Source organism: Empidonax traillii, unplaced genomic scaffold (genome assembly GCF_003031625.1).
Source record: "Empidonax traillii isolate 1590-97213 ecotype Southwest subspecies unplaced genomic scaffold, ASM303162v1 scaffold48:size2401408, whole genome shotgun sequence".
In the NCBI taxonomy this organism is placed as follows: domain Eukaryota; kingdom Metazoa; phylum Chordata; class Aves; order Passeriformes; family Tyrannidae; genus Empidonax; species Empidonax traillii.
In genome coordinates this window covers 2004444-2025594 of record NW_020955241.1, presented here as the reverse complement: position 1 = coordinate 2025594, position 21151 = coordinate 2004444, and the positions used below count along the sequence as shown (strand labels likewise).

Genomic DNA, 21151 nt, shown 5'->3' with positions numbered 1-21151 from the left:
GGGCTAAACCTTATAAATAGTTGACTAGATGCAGTGTTTGACTGTGAATGTTTTAATATTAACTGCTGACTCTGAACGTTGTACTACACAGTTCTCTTTATTCATCTCCTTTCTTACGGTTGATGTCTTTGTGTTATGTATCTGTTCACCAAATTTTAATATATAGTGTTAAATGAGTAACAAGAAAACCACAGAGAAGCTGAAATGTTGCTTATGTAGCAGTAAGTACATCTCATGATCTCACAGTGTTGCAACCCTGTCCTCCCATACCCCCTCTTTTCCCATCCCTTGTGTGGTGTCATCACGCAAGCTCCTAGGGGCAGGGATCAGACAATTTTATACGCCTATAAAGCATCATGCACACCTACTGTCTGGAGCTTTATAAATAATTACACATTAAAAATTATGTTAAAACAATACTATTAGGAATGCTAGGTCACACGCTCAAAATTAAGTTACTTTATTATTAAGGCTCTCTGTGTAACCTTAGATTCCCCCCTTTAACCTTAGTTCCCTCCCCTTTTGGACAGCATGATAACGTCACTAAAGTTAAAGTGGTACTCAATTTTTGTTTTATTTTCTTTCAAAGTTTCAGAGTGCAGTTAATAAAACAAATGAACCACCATTTACTCACTTTAAATGCTGTTCTGGAAACAGGACTATTTAATTTCCTTTTGCTCTTTTTGTCTTTCTTGTCTCACTAGTATCCATGTGACGTGTAGACTTTAATTCATTTCTCTGTACAGTGGTCATATGATATGAGGAGGTGGCATTATCCTGTTCTAGAGAAGGAGAGCTGATGGGCAGAGAGTCAAAGCAGAGTGGTGAACAGTTACACCATGCAGGACCAGCTTTTTTCAGAGGATTGACCATTAAATAGAATTTCATATATCCGAATGCAGCTCTCCTTTTCCTCCAACTGCAGTTCTTAGAAGACATTTAAACGTTTTGGCTGAAATAAAATAATAGTATGATCACGGGCATGATATAAATTGTCATTTGGACTGTCACCTGGCAAAGATGTGTAGTTTCTCAAATTTATAAGCAATTGAAATAAGGGTTTTAAAAGGGTCTCAGAAGTGGCTGATTCCACCGGCCTCTCTCAGAGCAGGATAAACACTTTAAAATACAAGACCTTTTTTTAAATTTTGAAAAGGTTTTAAATGTACTGCAATGTTTAAAAAAAAAAGTATTTTAAAATGTAAAGGGATATTTGTAGTTATAAAGCTAAATAAATACAGACGTGTGGGACAAGAAGATAAAATACCTTCCAAAAGTCTGAATGGGATTTTTCACTCCCTTGAGTGTCAGTTTCAGTAGCCATGAGAGAGGAATATTTTTTCACGTACAGCTAGTGGAAGACATCGGGTGGGGGAACCCTCCAGAGATCAGTTCATGCTGTGGGTCTGGACAGAGATAATCCCATTTCCTCCTTTTCTCTTGTAAGAATTTGTTACCTTTGGCTCTGGTCAGGATTGCTGAAGCTACTGGGAGGAGATGAGTGCTCTCAGCTACCAACCTGAGAAGTACTTGCTGTTTGCTACTAAATTGTTAGGGTTTTGATGAGTTAGTTTAAAACAAAAGCTTGAAACTATAGGGGTGTGTGAACTTGTTCTGCTTAATTTTCAATGCATTCAAATTTATATGTTACAGGGTTTTGTATTCCACTTGGGAAAGACAGGAGAGGAGGAGGAGAAGTCAGTAGATGGAGAGAATTCAGCGGCCAAGCTGGTCCGAGGAAATAAAAATAGTGAGTAGCAGAAGGCAGGCAGGAAGGAAAGAGGAAAACTGCAATGAAAAAAATAGGAGTGTATTTTTGTATTATATATACCTCTGTGCACGGACACATTCTGTACAATTACATGTCACTTGTAACTATCTCTGAGAAATAGGAGAAAGTTTTATTCTCTTATTTCTCTATAGAATAGGTCTTATTTTAACTGAGTAGGCACATTTTACCTTTTTGAAAACTGTTTTAAGGACTAAGAAGGTAGATAAAGGGTTAAAGTAACAGGGAGAACTTCAGGGATGAAAAATTATTTATTAACACCCAGATGTCTGACAGATTTGTAAGCCTCTGCTTCTTAAATAGTTTTCCTTCCTTATCTCTGTCTTTCCCTTTCCCCTTGTTCCAGAAAACTGTTTTAATCTTGAATAGCCTTGTGCACTTTTTTTGCTGGCAGACCTTCATGTAGGGAAGATATTAAGGATATTATGGTTAAGTAATAGATACAGTTTTTATAAGCAAGAATACAGATTAGTCTTTCTGTTAAACTCATCCACTGGAAAAATGCTGTATACTTTGGAACCGTAGAATATTTTAAATAGTAGAGAGCAACTTGAGTTGCTAAAGGTGTAGTGCTGTCTTCTGGAGAGGAAGGCTCTGGTCCTTGCTCTGTTTCTAATTTTTCTGTGTAAACCAAGAGAAGTTGTTTAACTGTGCCATCTTTTGACTTGCAGTATTATATTGCACAGGTGATGTGGCTGTATTAAGGTTTAAATCATGCAAGTCTACTTTCCTGGCTATTTCTGGCACTGCTGTCCGCCTGCGGGCTTTCCTGTTGAGAAGCTGTTGCCAGAGCCCCGCGTGAGGAGGGGGCAGTGGGGGCACACTTCCAGCTGTACAGCAACTTACAAGCTGCTGCGTATGCAGCAGGGCCCTGGAACTGACATATGTTGTGGTACTCTGGAAGCTTAAAATCACCCTGGTATGTCTCAAACGTAGAGATTTCTAGCACCAAAACACAAAATGATGCTACTCAAAAGCAGTTTCATTTGCTTTCTGTTAGGTTCTTGACCAGTAACCACGGAGAAGAACTGTAAAAGGACCATAAACTGAGCTGCTGTTGAAAAATTACTTCATTTTCCTCCTCACCTATATTTGCAAGTTCTTATCATTAATTGGGTGGTAGTATATCTGCGGATACGGCTGGACCTGTGTATTACAGGATTGAAACATAGTTTAATTCAATCCCTGATGATTTTAATTCAGCATAGGTACAAATGCAGTGTAAAGATCTTCGTGAGTTTGATGTAATCCCACAAAACTAGAAACAGAACACAAACTAAAAAACTTGGAATGGAAATAATCCCTGTACCTTGCTCTCAAAAATATGTGCAGCTTTTTTTTATTGCTCATCTAAAACCATAAAAAGCAAGGTTGTCTGGCATTCAACAGACCATGACCATGTGCTTTTTCCCTTTCCTCAGTGCCTGCCGCTTTTAAAAATCTTGCACGAAAGATGACTTACCTATGTCACCAGTCCTAAATTTGCTGTTCAGTCTACAACTTTTGAATTTTATCAGGCTTGGGTTAAAAATTTACGCTCAAGTTCACAGGAAGCAGTAGAAATCAACAATATTCCTGATCAGGTCATGGCTTAGGTGACCAGAAAGTCCAGCACTTACACTAGCTGCTCTCCTGCTGCTGTTACATTCCTTCCTTGAAAGGAAATGAAAAAAAGTTATCTAGCCTAAGAAATGCAAAGAATAGAAACATGGTCCCTAGGATTGTATAAACCACTGGTTAATCTGAACACAATTATGTCCACTTTTGAAGAATACTTTGTTGCCTCACTCACAAAAACAAAGATATAAACAACCTGACTTTACTTAATTCTTTCTTTCTGGCCTGATTGAATAGTTTTCAAAAAGCTTTAGCCATACTTCCTACTACTTAAAATCGTCGAGCATCAGTCTTGTCTCTAATACCCACCTTAATATATACACAAGGTAGAAGCATTTCTCTTTCCAGCATTTGTGTAAGAGGTGAATATTGTTGATTCATTTTAAAGAGAACAGATTTGGACACATACAGTTGGATTAATGTAAGTCCCCAGTAGCAGACTGGGAGGACTGTCAGAGTTGGGAGGAGAGCCTGGATGCTCCAAAGTCCAGTCTGGAGTAACCATATCAGGTTTTCCATGTGGGTCTGTCCTTCTTAGCTGCCCAAGACACATGTGAGAAGCTGAATGCTCTCAGTGTCCATTGAACTGTCTCATAGGTGTTATTACATTCTTGTGTGTCCTACTGCAGAGTGTGTCTGTGTGTATTTGACTGACTTGCAATGGGTCTGTCCCCCTTCTCTTCTGTTACTACTCACTAGTAACAGGTTCACAGGAACCATGTTCTCAAGTCTTTCAGTGTAGCTTGTACTGTGCAAAGAGTGAGATTTCAAATTGTATTTGGTTAACCTGAGACATGTGTACTGCTGTTTCTTCTTACCTGCTGCCACTCAGTTAGGACGTGGGTTTCCCTGTCTTCCATGTTATGTCTACCAGCCCCAGACAGATGTCTTGAATATCCTACAGTGTTTAAAATGGCATCAAGTGCCTGTGTTTAGATAATTGAATGTCTTCCTCAGTCCCTTCTCTGCAGTTTGCATAGGTCTGTGCTGTATTTCAACAGTTATGGTAGGGGATGTGGTCTGTACCTCTGGGACCATACACGAGGTTCACCAGAACTCCCAGGAGGTGCTCAGAGAAACTTGGGTCAGTTTTGTCATTTGTAGACCCACAGTTAAAGCTGCTCTAACAAAGTGTCAGCTTCTCTCATTGCAAATCTCCTGTCTTACCACTGGTTTGGGTTTATTTTAATGCAGCATTTCCAGCTTGTTTTATCGGAGCATTTTCCCTCCTTATTAGAATGTAAACTTTCTCATAAATGTCTGTCTCCCATGGCACTAATTTGGTAAAACAGTGCTGTAAGTTTCATTTTGTCTCCAACTGTGCAAATGACTGCCGAGGAGCAATTAGGAGTTGTAGCCTGAGCTCAGTGGAACATTAAATGCTGTAGTTTAGTAGTCACTTTGCTCCATTCTGTGCTCTTGCACAAATCTCTGCTAATCTACATAAGTAATATGTGCACAGGCTTCCTGGACCTGCACACATTTGCCATTTCAAGTTTAGTCTAAATACTCACCAATGCTATATTTTTAGCACCTCACGTTTTACCAAAAAGGCAGCATAAAGGTTATCAAGTTCCTCCCAAAGCCAAAAAAAAAAAAAAAAGCGGGTATGGGAAAATGCCACTAGTAATGTTTATCCAGAATGTAAAACCTGGTATCAAAATAAGTCATGTTTTTCTTGGATTCTGACCAAAAGAGAGCTGTCAACAAAAGAAAAGTATATAGGGTTAGAAGGGAGGAAGGCTATGGAAAAAAAAAAAAATTAGAGTCCCTTTTGTTTTCCTTTTCCTGTGAGAAAGAGTCTTCTTAGTCATATTTGTAAGTCATGCGAGCTACTGGAAACTACCAGACCTTCACCTCACAAAACACATATCCCATTTTAAAATCTCAATGATAAGAATTTTAAGGAAAAACTCTTGTGCTTAATCTATGCCTTCTGGCTTGGTTTGTATGTAAATTTGGAGATGCATTGAACAACAGGTCTTTTAGAGATTTAGAAATGCAAAATCTGCTTTTGCTGAAGCTCCCTCTGAGACAGCAAATAAGAATCCTTTCATTTTCACTGCATTATTCTCTTTCCTTCAGAAAACTTCTGTGAATTGGATATTATTTTCCCAGTTGTCTAGATAAGGAGATGGAAGCAGAAACTGAGAGGTAAATTATGTATAGTCACTGCATAAGTGCAGAGGATTAATGAAAGAGACCTCTGCTGATTGTTGTGCCCAGCAGAGAGGGTAGTTTTGCTATAAGGTGTCATTGAAAGATTCCCACTGATAGATGTGAGAAAAGAACTGGTCAGTGCAATGGGCCTACGCTCTGTATTTGGAGTCCAGGAATGCTTGTTCCCATCCCAAATATGTTCTTTTAGATAAATTGCCCATAAAATTCTCAACTTATTAGTCTCTCTTATTTCCTGTAAAAAGCCCAGCACAGGCAACCTTAGTACTACAGATTTTAGCTGTATTGTAGAATGGTCAGGCAATAGACTGAAAAATATGATCAGACACCGAAAAAGTGGTGAGCTGGCATGACCTTTTTGGAATATAAGTCTTGTGACATCCAAGGTTTTGGAAGCAACTTCTCCACAGAAACTAAGAGAAAGAGTCTCACTGTGTGTCCCTTATTTGCCTCCAGCTGTTCCAACTATTCCCCAAGACTAGCTTTGTAAAGAAGAAAGTGGTATTTGCCTTCCGTGCTGGATAGACCTTAGGTGGTGCACAGTTTGAGTAGTTTTCCCTTTGAAAATGCTCTTTCTGGGTTTGCAAATAAATTGCTTGAAAATGTACTTGGAGGAGAGTATTTTTTAATCATTTTATAAAACTTTCCACTGTGAAAACATTATGAAACTTATTCAGTTCATTTTTTCTGCCATCTTCAAGTCAAGAGTTTTGTTTGCCAGTTTTCTCTCCAACTCTGAGTGCTGCAATAAGTTTAAATCTTCTTGTCAAATTGCTCAAATGAGTAATCTCATGGATTTGTGTATGTGTGTGAGTGTGTGCCTCGGGGGACAGAAGGACTTCAGTCTTACAACACTATTTGCCTCCACTGGAGACTTCAACTGATTTGTGCTACTGGTCTTGTAATTCATCACAAGGAAAACTTGTTTTGCGATGAATCTTGCAGTATGGGTGTTGAGCCTGAGCATCATTAGTACACACTGCTTTCTGGGAATGTTCAGGACCTGTCATAACTCAGGTCAGTGGTAGATGTTGGAAGAAATTGTATTCCAGTCACAGAGTACTGTGTCTCTTCCTCTGTATTTAAGCAACCAGTACAGAATACTGTCATAGATTCCAGTTTATGAAACCACTTAGGCACACATGAAGCCTTGCTGTCTTGGATTAATCCCATCTGTATGTCCAGGTACGCAGGAATGTGTGTATGACAGTTTTGGAAGACTTCCTTGTTGTTTTCTTTGATCACACATACCTGAACGCAGCTTTGTAAGTGCAAGGCAGTTCAGGTACAAGTAGAAGGATTGGCCTCCAAGACTACTACAAAAGACATAAAGGAGAGGTGAATGCTAAATAAATAAATAAATAACGAAGTTAAATAAAATTAAATATCTGATTCTTCAACATGTGCTTTCAGTTGCTCCTGGTATGAGCAAGGGAAAAATCAAAGAATCAAATAGCTAAAAAGGAATCTGCATTGTTGGACATAATTTAAATCAATGTCAGGAAGCATTCCTGAATTCTTATTCCAGTTACTGTCTTCAAAGTTAGCAGATAAATGGATTTTTCAGGCATTTTCATTTGTTTGCTAAACTACAAAAAAAATGTGTCATCTGTTACTCTAAGTATCTGTGCTACAATGGGTTTGATCTTGAAAAGGGCAAATCTGCTTTGCCTGACCAGAGCTAGTTTAAGTGTGGCTGGAATGGAAAATTACTTTTTCAATAGGCTAATCACAAGGGCAAAACTTGGATAGGATATCACAGAGAGCAGTGTCTTAAATTCAGCTGAGATAACTGGGAAGAATGAATTGCCCAATGTGAAATTCTAGTTTCAATGATTTAGATAAAAACTTTCTGGTGGTCATGATTTTATTTTCCAAGTTTTTTCATGTTTTGTAACAGGTTGCCATACAGGTTTTTTTTTTAATTTTGGAGGTTTTTATGTCAGGATTTTTGTTAGTTTTATTTTCTTTTTCTTTTCTTCTCTTAATAAGCTAAGACAGCACTTGGCACTCATTTTGATTTCAGACTTGTTTTAGACCATTGTACAACTTCATCAGGTTTCTGGCAAAATCAGGTCCCTTTCTATGTTTCATTAGAAACTACTCTCAAAGGATTAGTTTCTCTTTTCTCCTTCCCTCCCACCCCTCAGTATGAAGAGTGATTGTCCAACAGTACTTTAGCTGTCCTTATTTTTCATTATCATGCAATTTTTATTTAATTCAGCTGCAGATATATTGATAGAGCGGGTGCCCAGGATGGCTAGTGGTCTGCCTTACAATTGTATGGATATGCATAAACTTTGTCCTGGCATATGCTGTATTTCTGCAATCCAGCTGAAATGTGTACTTCACAGTGCTGCTGAGCCATTTCTTTGCAACAGGCTTTATTAATCCTGATCTTTTGATTGCCAGCGCACTGAGTTTGCTCAGACACCACCAAGATCCTTCCTAGTCGTGGATGTGTCAATATGGTGGTGTATGTCTCTCAGGCTACATATTTTTCATACTTCAGGGAATGAGTTTCAGAATACCAGTGGAAACAAAGGGGATGAAACGACACTGTTTCAGAGCAACAGGACAAAGCTAAAAAGAAGGCGAGACACCCAGAGTTTTTCTCTTCTTTCCTGTAGCAGGCAAGCTGATGCAATGGCTTTGGCCAAGCGTGACAATGAAGATACATTCATTGAAGCACAACTCCAGCAGACTTTGGCTGACCTGGATGAAGACTTAGAAGGTAGGAAAATGTGTTACCTCTTCAGAACAAAAGAGAGAGAAATAACCAGTAGATGCAGAACAATCAATTGTACTTTGAGGCATCCTCTACATTTCTCACTACGACCACTAGGAATAACTCACGGATCTGTGGCAGAATGTGATCCACCCAGAGTGGCTGCTCTCCCTTTGCTTCAGGAGCAGCCACCTTTTATAGACTTGCACTATATATTTTTCAAATTAGATATCAAATCATCATTGTATTTCAGTGTCTGGTACCAAAAAGAGATGAACAGTAGTTAATTATAGGCTGAATTTGATATAATTTCACTGACTTCAGTGAAGCTAAATCAGTTGTGAATTTAGGTCTGTGTTTAAATAACCAATGCCTCTGTTTTGTATTTTATCATAGTAAAGTGGAAAAAGGATGGGACATTTTTGTGGCCAACACCTCCTCTGTGTTAACAGGCATATTTAAAAGTTAAAAATAAGAAAACATCGATCAGTGGGAAGAGATAGAATGTCATATTGTGCTCCTCTTTTTCCTACTGTGTATTAAAAATACTTCTCTATTATTGGTTTGTCACAAAATGGCATTGAATACTTTTTTAAAACTTCCTATCTTTATTTTAATACGTCTGCAGTGGACTTGATTCTGATTTGATTTCTTGTGAGTTCTCTAACATGGCAATTCCTTAGCTTCTGTTTTGTAACCTTTGATTTATACCAGTGAGTTTGAAGGGATATTTAAGCTTCTTGCACAGTGAGGCTTCTGGAGTCACTGGTAATAAAGGGTGAGAAGATTGAAGAAAAAATAAAAGTACTGTTTCTTTGTTTGCTTGTTCAAGGAAATCCTTCAGCTGGGCTGTTATTACTAACCAGGTCTGGGAAACATAATTTGGAGTTGCTTGCTATTTCTCAGAAATGTTTCTCCTTTGGAGCCACGCAGTGAAATGTTTATCACTGAGATAAGTTAGTCGAAGATAAGGTATGAACAATAGATGAAATTCTGCTTTCAGCTCTATTTGTATGTTTCCCACCAGCTGAAGCAGGAGGACTGCAGCAATATTTGGCTGATCGTAATCAACAGCCAGACAATAAGAAGGACCCAGACCTCTGCTTTTTTTGTAATGCAAGCATAAAAATATTCCTGTTACTTTTAGTGTAACTAAAATATCTGGTCTGCTTAAGCTTGTGCTAGCTCTTTGTGTAATTTAAAGTCATATTGCCTTAATACTACCAATATGTAATGTTGTATGTATATTTTGCAGCAGTGGATGGTATGAGTAACTCTGACTCTGACTACATCAATGAAGCATTGAACCCACATATAAGAAAAGTTGAGGCTGCCCAAGATGTTTCCGTTTCTGTTCCAGTAACAGTCATAGATGATGCTCCAGAAGTTAGCACCTCTAACTCAGATGAAAATCAAGAGGTGGAGATGAGGGTTCCACAAAATATCTCAACCTACTCCGTTAATACAGGAAACTTCACAAACAAAAACAACAATGCAAGTTCCTTTGATAAGGGACACACAGATGGTGGAGCTGTATGCATGTCAAAGGACCTAATACATCAGCAACCGTCTGAAAATGAATTCAGTCATTTGCCTGTGGAACAGCGGAGAGATATGTTTGAATCTCTCACATCCTCTTTTGAAAAAAGAAGTGAAAAGAACTTAAGACTGGAACCCCCTCTCAAACATGGTGTGAAGTCTGAGGAGTGTAAATCTAAGCTGAGTCCATCTCACTCCAAGACCCCAGCTGAAATCAATACAGCAAAAGAGAAGCTAAATCCATATAATGAATATAGTAGCAGGGAAAGATCTCTGAAAAAAAGTAAATCAGAATTAGAAATCAAATGGCCACCAGCAAAAAAAGTGGAAGTAGAAGAAGTCCCATCAGCACCTACATGGTGTCATCGTGCCCAGAATTCAGGATCGAACTATGAACCTAAAATGGGTTTGACAACCTTTAAAGTTGTCCCTCCCAAACCTGAAGTAAGACATTTTGATAGAGGAGTTTCACTCTCCACTGGTGCCATTAAGATAGACGAACTAGGCAACCTTATAGGCCCAAACACTAGTGTTAGTAAACACATACCAGGTTCTTCTTCTGATGAAAGTGAGGAAATTCATATTGGGAAAGTGAAGGCATTCTGGAGGTCAAGTTCTATGGAAAAGCAAAGTGATGACTCTGCTGAGCATTTTTCTAAAAAGTCAGCAGTCACCGCAAGCTCTAAGCCCTTTACTGTTAAACATGAACACAAACCTGTCTGTCTTGCAGCTCCAAAACCTGTAGCGCCACAAACAGGTATTACCCAGGTAGCTGAAAAACAGTCTGAGAATGAAAGGACCAAACTACCTCTTCCAGTTACACAGTCTCAGGTAACACCATCAGCAGCCCCAACCATTAATAAGGACAAGCTGGAACTTCCATTTGTAAAGCCACATAGGAGAACTTCCAGTCAGTATGTTGCCTCTGCCATTGCAAGACACATCAATGCAACTACGTTTAAGTCTGACTCTATGGAATATCATGAGAAAGACGAAAACAAGCAAGGGGCAGGAGAGGCTAAGAATGAAGCAGAAGTTTCACCAAAAAGATGTATTATTGTGGCCAAATACAGCCCTGTGGAAACAGAATCAGCAGAAACAAGAGAAACGCTTTCAAGTGTTTTTACTTGCAGTCAGAAAGCATCCCACAGGTTTACACCTGGTGATAATTCTGGCTTGGAAAACAAAGTAGTTAATATCAGAGCACCAAATCAAGCAGCTCCTCTGAGTTTCTATAAAAAGAATGGCAGTGTCCCACTTACTAAATCCTCTTCAAAGGATAACAACAGTGCAGAAGAGGATCGTGGTTTAAACAGCAAACAAAGTATAGCAGAGAAAAAGACACGTCTCATGTTTGACCAGAAATGTGAGACTTTGACCCTTACTAGTTCAGCCTCATCTCTTAAGTCTCCTGACCTCCAAGGAGTCCCATCCTCTTTCAGCTCATCTTTGCGAGTCACTAAATGGCCTCCTGCTAATGGTGTTCAAGTTAGTTCACTTAAAGCTTCATCTGAGTTAAATGGTACACCAGCAAATGCAGAGTCAGAACAGGAGGAAAAAACTGATGACTCAGATATTAATGCTGTCAGTGAAGTGGATATTAATGTGCAGACCAATATCTTTGGACCAAAGAAGAAGTTCAAGCCTGTCATCCAGAAACCAGTTCCAAAAGACACGTCACTGCACAGTGCCCTAATGGCAGCCATTCAAACGGGAGGGGGAAAGGAGAAACTGAGAAAGGTAAAGTGGAAATATTTTTAAGCCTGTTCATGCTGGAGAGCCCTGTATTCACCCTGTCAGACACCAGAGGTTTTATAACTGGTACAGTTGCTGGTGAGCTGGAGAACACAAGGCATTTGAAAAATTTATAATGGCAAAATATAGACCAAGCTGCTGCAGCTTCTGCATATACTGTATATTATGCAACACCACGGCTGCTGCTAGCTAGAAGAGGCAGAGGGTGCATAGACACAGCATAAACAAGAGGTAATGGAGGTTAATCTAAGAGCTGAACCCTCATTTCAATATGTTATGTAAAAACAGGAACACACAGCGTGGAGAAAACCTGTAAATAACTACAATGAAAGAAAACTGCATTTTGTCTTACTAGGGCATAATAGTAGTTTGTCACTGACTTCATGCTCAGGAGATATGAGACTGCATCTCGAAGTACAACATTACTATCTACACATATCCTCACTGTTCAGTGTAAGCAGGCCCAAAAAAAGACAGACTGATCAGTCTTCATAGTTTGCATTCTGGTACAAGTGCCAAAAAGTGTTTCCAAGCTATCTCTAAGTAAATATCTAATAACAATGTGTGGTTTATTCCTTTCATATTCTAGGTTTCAAACAGTGCACTAAATGGCAATCAGAAGAAACCCTCATATACTGAGCCAGAGAATGCACGCTCAGCCCTACTAGCAGCAATTAGAGGCCACAGTGGCACCTCAAAGCTGAAAAAGGTAAGAAATCAAGATGGTAAGTGATCTTTAAAGTGCAGTCTATTTTTACTGGGTGTTTTGAATAAACCCAGATATGCCACAAACTAAATGTTGTGCTGCAAAGGGAGAAGTTGAGGGGCAAACCATATGACATTCTACCAGACCTGACTTAGGCAGAAAGTATCACAAGTCTGATTCTGTCCTCTGCTATAAAACTTTAACTCTTTCAAATGGTGAGCTTTTAACTTAGAAAGAGGGACACAGAAATCCAAACCAATCACAGGGAGTGTACATATAAGACATCAAATGTTCCTCATTTTCACATTTAGGTGGGGTTTTTCTGTAGAATCGTAGAATCATAGAATCACAGAATGGTTTTGATTGGAAACGACCTTAAACATTATCTAGTTCCAACCCTCTACCCTGGGCAGGGACACCTCCCACTAGACCTGGTTGCTCAATGCCTCATCCAGCCTGCCCTTGAACACTACTGGGGATGGGGCATCCACAACTTCTCTGAGCAGAGAAGTTGTACTTCAGGAGTATGCAGTTAGATTAATATATTTGCATTACCTACCCTATACATCCAGTCACAGTTACCTGAAAACACACTAGAGCTTCTTCATGCTGTTTATCTGCTAACATGGTACGTGCAAGTCGTATGCAAGTAATTTATTTTGATGTTTCATCAACATGCACCACAGCAGGATGACTCCTTCTCCCTGATTTACCTAATCATTAAAGCATCTCTTGTTCCTAATAGCCAAAACCTGTATCATTCTAGCTTTAGTAATCACTCAGTTGTCTAATCCAACCAAAGATGTGTTCTTGGCATGGAGATTCCCATTTCCCTTGTGCAATGACTCAGATCATTAGCACATATCCAGATAGCTGGCATTAGATAGAAAAAGTCTCTTCCTGTGTTAGGGAATTACTTCATCGCTCAAATATCTTACTGCACTTGCTGCAGGTAGGGTACAGCTTACTCTGAGCCTGTGAGCAGGATGTGCTAGCCAGCAACAATCTTCACATATACTGAATTGCGTTCTGCATTCATTGGGAATAAATGTAAATTTGTGTAAAAGAGGGTCTGACAATTAAGTGGTAGTGTGTCATCACAGAGAATTTTTGGAAGACCTTCCTCTGGCAGAGAGGCTTTTGCCATAATTTTAGAGGAAGTTGCCTAGAAACCATATACTTCCTTTTCACACCGTGTCACCTGTGCCAGTTAAATGACCATGTTTATATGCATAAATGGCACAATGCAGATGTGCTATGATGAAAGGGCTGTCCTTTTTATGTTACCCTAAATGTTCATGTTTTATCCAATGTGATGTTATACTCATATATATATTGTTTGTGTACAGCGAGGGAATAGAATACAGGAGCTTTCTGTGGATTATGTGATGGGAGATGAATCCTTTAATTTTTCGCCACAGAAGTTCTGTGTCTCAGTTTCTCTGAGAAGAGAATTCTGATGGATCTGCTTAGAAATCTCCTATTTGGCCCATGATACCAAATTTCCTAATAATTGCCAAATAATTGTAATTACTAACAATTTATCATGATTATTACTAGTAATGGTGTTAATGGCAAAAGTATCTCTTGAGACAGTTGATGGAAAAGCTGGCTTAATCTGAAAGATTGTCTTTTTTGCGTGCAAGCGTTTGAAGTAGGATGAGTTTCCAAGTGGCTAACTCGTGCAGAGATTTTAGTTTCAGAAATTCCACAGAAACACACTTGGAAGAATAATCAATTGATTTTGTTCTCAGTGCTTTCACATAGTTCTCTCTGGTCCTTTTTTTTTTTTTTCCCCAAGTATGGCTGAAAACTTTGGGTTTAATGGCATTTTTTTCAATGAAGCTATGTCTGAGAGCTCAGATCTGGAAGAGCATCCCTGTCATCTGAGATTATTGCTGTGCAGCCTAGACTGCAAAAAAGTAATTAGATTCCTGGGTGGCTACTGCAGCCTTAATATATCTCCCTGATTCCAAAACCCTTGTGGTTGCTTTCAGATTAATACCAAGTCCAACTTTCTCTCTTACCTTACATGCCAAGAAAAATTACAGGATGCTGGATCTCACAGTAAATAAAGATTGAGTTTCTGAGACAGACTCAATGCCAAAATCTCAATGCTAGTAATCAGCCCAGCTGAGTGATGTGAGTGAGTAGTAACAGATGTTCGACCCCATGAGCAAACAAAAGTTCTATGTGTTTTGCATCATTCAGGCAAAATGAAATTAGGGTACTGAAAGTGCATCATCTGTCAAATAGTTACAGTTTAGCCGTGCTTGTTATTAATCACCTTCTTTCAACTGCATCGTGAGCAGATCTCCTCACTGGCCTCTGAAGAGCTGCAGCGTTTCAGGGATGCAGAACTATCCTCGCAGAAGGCAGAAGACGTTCAGGAAGAGCAGCTTTGTATCCCACCTGCCCCTGCCCAGCCACCACCACCACCTCCCATTCAGCTGTCAGCAGGGGCTCCTAAGTCCTCTGCCACAGTTACAGGTAACCCATTGGAGGCAAGGCAAGCTCTAATGGAGGCCATTCGCTCTGGTGCTGGAGCAGCAAAGTTAAGAAAGGTAAATGTCCTTTTATATTTTACTGTGAATGAAACAACCTATGTTAGCTGTGTTTTCAGAGCTGTTTTTAAGCTGTTTGAGACACACATTTCTTTCTTCCATCAGGACAAGGTACATATAATGTTTTCCCTAGCTAAATCAAAGATTAGGAATGTATTTGAAACCTTTGAACAGCTAATGAAACACACCTGTGCATGTATGCAACAATTTGAATATTCAATACTTTTTATTAAAAGAGACAATCAAGAGCCTGTGTGTAATTTCAGAAAGTGTTTTCATTATCTTTTCATTCTTGTGTATCTGAGATAATGCTGTATGTCCTTTAGACAAGGTGAACTTACAGATATGAGACCCTGAAGCAAATTTATAAATAAGTACTCTCTCCTAATTTCAGTAGTGTGTCCTAGACCTTGATTCTCAACACTTACACCTTGGTTACATGTGCTGAGAGCTGTCAGTAAAGCTGGGAGGTCAATTTAATGTCTGTCTGAACTTTATTAATCAAGGGGTGTGTGTTTCACTTCTGTGATCAGCTGTGAATCAGTCGTCTCCCAGGTGGCTAAATGCTTTGTTGCCTGTTTGTGATTTTTGGATAAATTCACTAACCTCTGATCAAAGTTTTTTCTTCCAAATCTCAAGTTACACTGCATTTCTTGGTAAAGAGAAGCATATCGATTTGCCTCAGTGGAAGCATCCCAGTGTTACAATGCAGTATCCAAGAATGGACTTTGATCCAGGGATTTTAGGGAGTGTACAAAAGCAGATGTAGTTTTCCCAACACACGATTTAGCTGATGCCAGCCATAAATGTGTAAACAGGCTTTAACCTTGCATACTTGTCCTCTTGTAAATAATGAAAAAATATGCTCAAATTTTAACATTTGAAAGTAGGCAAAAAAATATGATTTCTAATAAACCAGAAATTCCACAGAATCATACAAATGGCACAAACAGATCAGTGTTTCAGGGAAATTTACATCAACATGTTCTGATTATATCAGAAATCTGGATATGCCGTTATTTTTCATGTGAAAAATAACCTCTTTGCAGTCAAAGTCTTCCTCAAGAAGGGCAGCTGAGAGGCAGGTGCTGATATCCTCTCTTTGGTGACCACTGATAGGACATTACGAAGTGCAGCTGTGTCAGGGGAAGTTCAGATGACAATAGGAAAAGATTCTTCACTGAGAGAGTGGTTGGTCACCTGAACAGGCTCCCCGTGGAAGTGGTCCCAGCACCAGACCTGTCAGATCTTGATGAGCATCTGGATGATGCTCTTAGTCGTATTGTTTAGTTTTAGGCAGTCCCATGAGGAGCAGGGAGCTGGACTCAATGATCCTTATGGGTCTCTTCCAACTTTAGATACTCTGTGATTCTAAAAGTACAAATTTTGAAGAAATCAGGCCTTTGTTTCCCTGTGTAACTAACTGACAGAAAAAAAACCAGGATTTGGACATTTAAGGATACGTGATGCAGTTATTTTCTGGATCCTTCCAAATCTCTTTTTCTTCCAATTGCATTGCTCTTGCAGAAGTCCCTGAGGCAATCAGTATCTCTACTCATGAAACTGAGTCTTTATCATTTCTTTGTGGATTTATTTCAAAACACTTGGGTAACCAGTGCAGGCCATGAAAGTACACCAGATATTCTCATGTATTCTGCTAAATATCGTGCCTTCTAGTTTAATTTCCAAGACAGATTAATTTTTGGGAGTTTTGACATTGAAACAACAGAAGAGTATGTGTCATTATATAGATCTTTTATGAAAATAAAAGAGAGCAATGTTTTGTCCAAGACAGAGTATGATTTCTGGAAGATTTTGGTTGCAGCAACTAGACAGCAGAGTAGGTGGTTCAGTTCAGTAATGGCATCTGTTTCTCCTCTATTGTCTTCTCAAAGCTTTCTGGGACAAGGGCTTCTGACAGCAAAGTCATTTATTTAGCTAATATTGTGGAGAACTGGGAAGAATCTGTGTTCCTTAGTTATGTGTGATTCGGTGCTTATTTATGAAGGGCTATTTGCAATGGAAGCAGATCAAACGGGGCTGTCAGTGGAACCACATGTAAAAATCAACCAATTGCCTAGATAAGGAGCATCCCAACAAACATTTGAGCTCTAGTAATATCTGTGAAAAGGCAACTCCTCCACTCCTCCCCTGATTACACAGCTATTTGCTAAAGTCATGAACTCTAGGGTTAAAAGATCCACTATGCAGGAAGGGAGGAGAAAAGTTACTGGAGGCTGACCTTGCCTTGCTGAGAGTCAAGGTCTGCATGGCACAGTCTCTAAGTGGGTCAGCCAAAACAAACCAGAGCAGAAATAGGTGCTTAAGGGAAATACTATGTATAGGTAAGACAGTATTTTCATAAGTCTCCTGGCTCTTCTTTAATCCATTTCTTGGAGTACTGTGCCTGCTTTGGCAAATAAATCACCCTTTGTTTTGAAGAAACGCCTTCTGTCTTATTGCACTCGCTGTCCACACACTCCTGAAGGAAAATTCTTGGGGGTGCCAAGCCCAATTGGGCCTGCTCAGTAAAATGGTTCATCCACAGTGCAGGGCAGTTCAGAGACCTGCCAGAAAGTGGTTACACTACAGATCCTACCTAAAGGGAGCAGAGACACAGGTGTGTTACAGGAACATGGTGAGCTTATTTACACAACTGGAAAAGACCTGACAAAGTGCAGGAAGTAACATTTTTCTTCAGTTTTTGAAATGGTCTGTCAAGGAACCTGGCAGTTGTTCAACACATCCAAAGTATAACAGCAAGTCAGGGAGGTGGCATCAAGTAAAGCCACCAACCATGATGGCTGCCCCAGTGCCTCTGGTGGTTAATTGTCTTCAGAAATGAACGTGTCTCGCTGGTGAAGAGCCTGCTTTCCAGCCATGCAGTCTGCCTCATGTGCAAAGGAGAATCCGTTGATCTAGGAAATAAACGGCTGATTTGAGACCAGATTTTGGCTAATTCTGGTGGGCAAAACTCAGGTCATAGAGCTGTACCATTTGAGCTTCTGATATTAAAAGTGAACTAGTGTTTTTCTTCAGTTGTGTCAAACAGAATCACATGGTGAAGATCTGTATGTCCAGTTTTTAACTTTCTATTTCCCATCTCAGAAAATGCAAAATAACCTGGCTAGATTTCAGAAATTCTGTGTATCAATGCATATGTATTTTTCTTTTTGTGTAACTTGCCTTGGGATTTACATGATTATCTGTGGAAATAAACATAACTACACATGCAAATAACCCGTTAGATGTCTAGCTGTAGGTATAGTTGCAGCACAAGTCCATGCAGGATTAAAAATCTTACCAAAGAAGAGAAGCTATAAAAGTTGCTTTAGCTTATATGCCATCCATTCATTTTAGGTAGAGTTGTACCCAGGGATTTGGTAGAGATACTACAGGGAATGTGCCTGCAAGTGGTGGGGAAGGCAAGTTATATCTCTGAAGAACAGGCTCATGGTAAAATGAGCCACTTCTTAGAGGTATGTGCAAGGGAGATTCTGCAGATTCCATATACCTTCCAATAAAGAGGCTACACCAAAGCAGCCCTTTCTGTGTGCTCACTGAGATTTTAAAAATTATTTGGATACATCACCATATCCACAAGTATTCATGCCGATGTTTGGCATAGGCATTAGGTCACGTGAACCTCCTGATACATGCAGTGTATCATTCTGTTGGCAATCAAAGGAGCCAGGTAAGATAGTTATTGCACCATTACAATGAGTCCATGGTGTACACTGGGGTAATTTGGAGTTGGTTGTCAACAAGTAACTCATTGATCTGAATTGTGGCACATTGAGTGTCTTCTAGGAAGCATGGCCTAGTTCCATACCTTTATGTCAAGCAGTGGCCTGCTCTTCTCACGTAAGCAGAGATACATAATTGTGAATGAACAAATACTTTTTCTTATCATCAGTATCTGTGTGCAATGACAGGATTGCAGACTCAAAGCCACAGTTAATGTTGGCTTTGGTAGGCTGGAAAAGGGACAGGAGGCCCCACAATAAGGTTGGCCAAGCTTGATACACAGGTAGTCAAATGAGCCTATGAAGTGATTCTAGTTCCCATGCTCAGTGAGAAGCGGGCATTTGCATGCTGTTACTGTTTGAATTGAAAGATAAAACTTAACTTGAACTCTTCACCTTGCTAATAATTTATACCACGACCTATTTTTTTACTCAAGAATAAAGCTTCTGCCAAGGATACTAAGGCCAAAATGGAAAATTTAGGCTTGATCAAGTACATATTCCTGTTTAGTTTTTGCAGTGACCTCAAAGTATATCTCTGTGATAGAATCAAAGCTCAGTAACTTTGAATTTGGAAGAGCACCTTAGCATATGTATTTAAAATTAAGCATATGCTGAGATGACCTGAGGACTGGGAAGGAAGATAAGCATTTAAGTACTTTCCTGAATCAAAGCCATTGGGAGTTTCCTTCTTTTAATCAGGAAGCAAAGTACTCATCAATTGATTTTTATGGCCAGTGACAGCTAGCTGACACAGAATAGATTTTGACTGTCAGATGTTGCATACTCACAGCCTGAAGTTTCTGTTCGTTCCACAAAATGAAGGACTTTCAGAGAAAACTGCATCACCTATGTTCCAGAAATCATGTAATTACAACCTAAATAGCTGCAACATACATAAGTATGTATGAGTTGTGGGCTTTTTAGGCAAGATAGCACCTCTCATTAGACCAACTGATACAGCTAGGAAAAAACAGATAAGCTTTAAATAGTCCTAAGGAGCAGACGAAGAGACCAAGCTTGAAAGCAGCCTCACAGGAGAATGTTTGGTTAACAATGTCAACAGTTGGAGGTTTAAAAATATCTTGAATGATCATGTGCTTTTCTTTGTTATAGGTCCCTCTGCTTGTTTGAATCATATAAAAAGAACAGATAATTGGAAAATCTAACCCTGTATGCATCCATAATCATCATTCAAACTCTGAAGTGGCAAAAAACATCAAGAAGTTTAGTATATTTTCTTGTCTACAAGCCAAAATAAGTTGTAGTTAATTTTCTGTGTGTTTCTGCATAATCATTCTTAGGGGGGAAATATGTTGCTCTGCTGTAAAGCTTCTGTGCCAAGGAATTGTGTTTTGCCTCTGAATATTTAAGGTTGCCAATAAACCATTCTTGTTGGCAAGTTAATAAGAATATAAACACTGTGCAGTCCTGTGTTAATACTTAATTGTATTTATGAGCAAAATTAAAAACTTTACTAGCTATCTGAGAAGTAATACTCATTTTAAGTTGTTAAAAGCATTTCAAACTATTTCAAACTATTTACTTGCTTCTTATTTAATTTCAGAAAGGGCTGTAAATGGTTGGAGTGAAAACCAGAATAAAGATCTATAAAAAACAATCATAAGAAAAACGTTATGGTACCTAAGTTGTCGTATGCTGGGGTCATTGTTTTTTAAAATGAAATTAGCTTTGTATCTCTGTTGGAGCTCGGAGAAAGCAGGCAATTAATAATGAATGTGAGACAGCGTCTATTGCAAAGTTACATATGGGATATGATGTATAGAATGCTAATGTGCAGACATATGCTGAACCCTAGTAACATTCAGAAGTGTAGAAATACTTCAGAAGTATTGAGCCACCTTAAAGGATCTCAATTTGCAACAGACTGTGAAGGTGTTAAATAAGATTCAGAGTCCTGCATAGAGGTCCAAGATGTAGAATTCATTCCTGCACTGCAAAATGAAGTGAAGCTGGTTTATATCAGTAATCAGGACTTTTATGTACTCTTGTTTAGGTCATGCATAAGTTGGCCCTTTGTTTCTAATTTGTATTTGTATGGCTGTTGTATGTTGTCTCACAAGTATTTATAGCAGCATCTTTTTTCAAATGTTAACTACTTTGGTAGTTGTTGTTGTACATATTTTGAAAATATTTCGTTAAAGTGATTAACTTAAAAAGAACAAATGAAAACGCTTTTTCACATTTCCTATATTGTAATGAAACTGAAGAAGAGGAATTTGTACATTTACATTTTTATAATCATAGACTAGAGTGGGGGCAGATTCTTTTTTTTTTTTTTTTTTTTTTTTTTTTTTTTTTTTTTTTTTTTTTTTTTTTTGAGCTGGAATTTCAAATGTATAGTTATGGACTGCTGAAAGCACAAGAATATTTAGCCATCTGCATTTAATGTGACTATATATTATATATTGTAAAATATTGATATCTGTTAGTGCCACGAATAAAAAAAAAATCAAAACCTGACATGGCTTCAAATGGTCTTTTTGCCAAATATTTTCCACTTACAGA

General features: G+C 38.8%; 1 protein-coding gene across 1 annotated transcript in view; it reads left to right on the top strand.

Annotated features, from left to right (window-relative positions):
• LOC114055150 (protein cordon-bleu-like) overlaps window positions 1-20032 on the top strand; it is a 29290-nt gene extending 9258 nt beyond the window's left edge. The window contains exons 3-7 of the mRNA XM_027878986.1: window positions 8215-8318; window positions 9568-11591; window positions 12196-12315; window positions 14625-14876; window positions 19739-20032. Of these exons, the coding sequence (XP_027734787.1) occupies window positions 8215-8318; window positions 9568-11591; window positions 12196-12315; window positions 14625-14876; window positions 19739-19756 (2518 nt within the window). The 3' untranslated portion in view covers window positions 19757-20032. The remainder of the gene's footprint in view (window positions 1-8214; window positions 8319-9567; window positions 11592-12195; window positions 12316-14624; window positions 14877-19738) is intronic.
• The last annotated feature ends 1119 nt before the right edge of the window (window positions 20033-21151 follow it).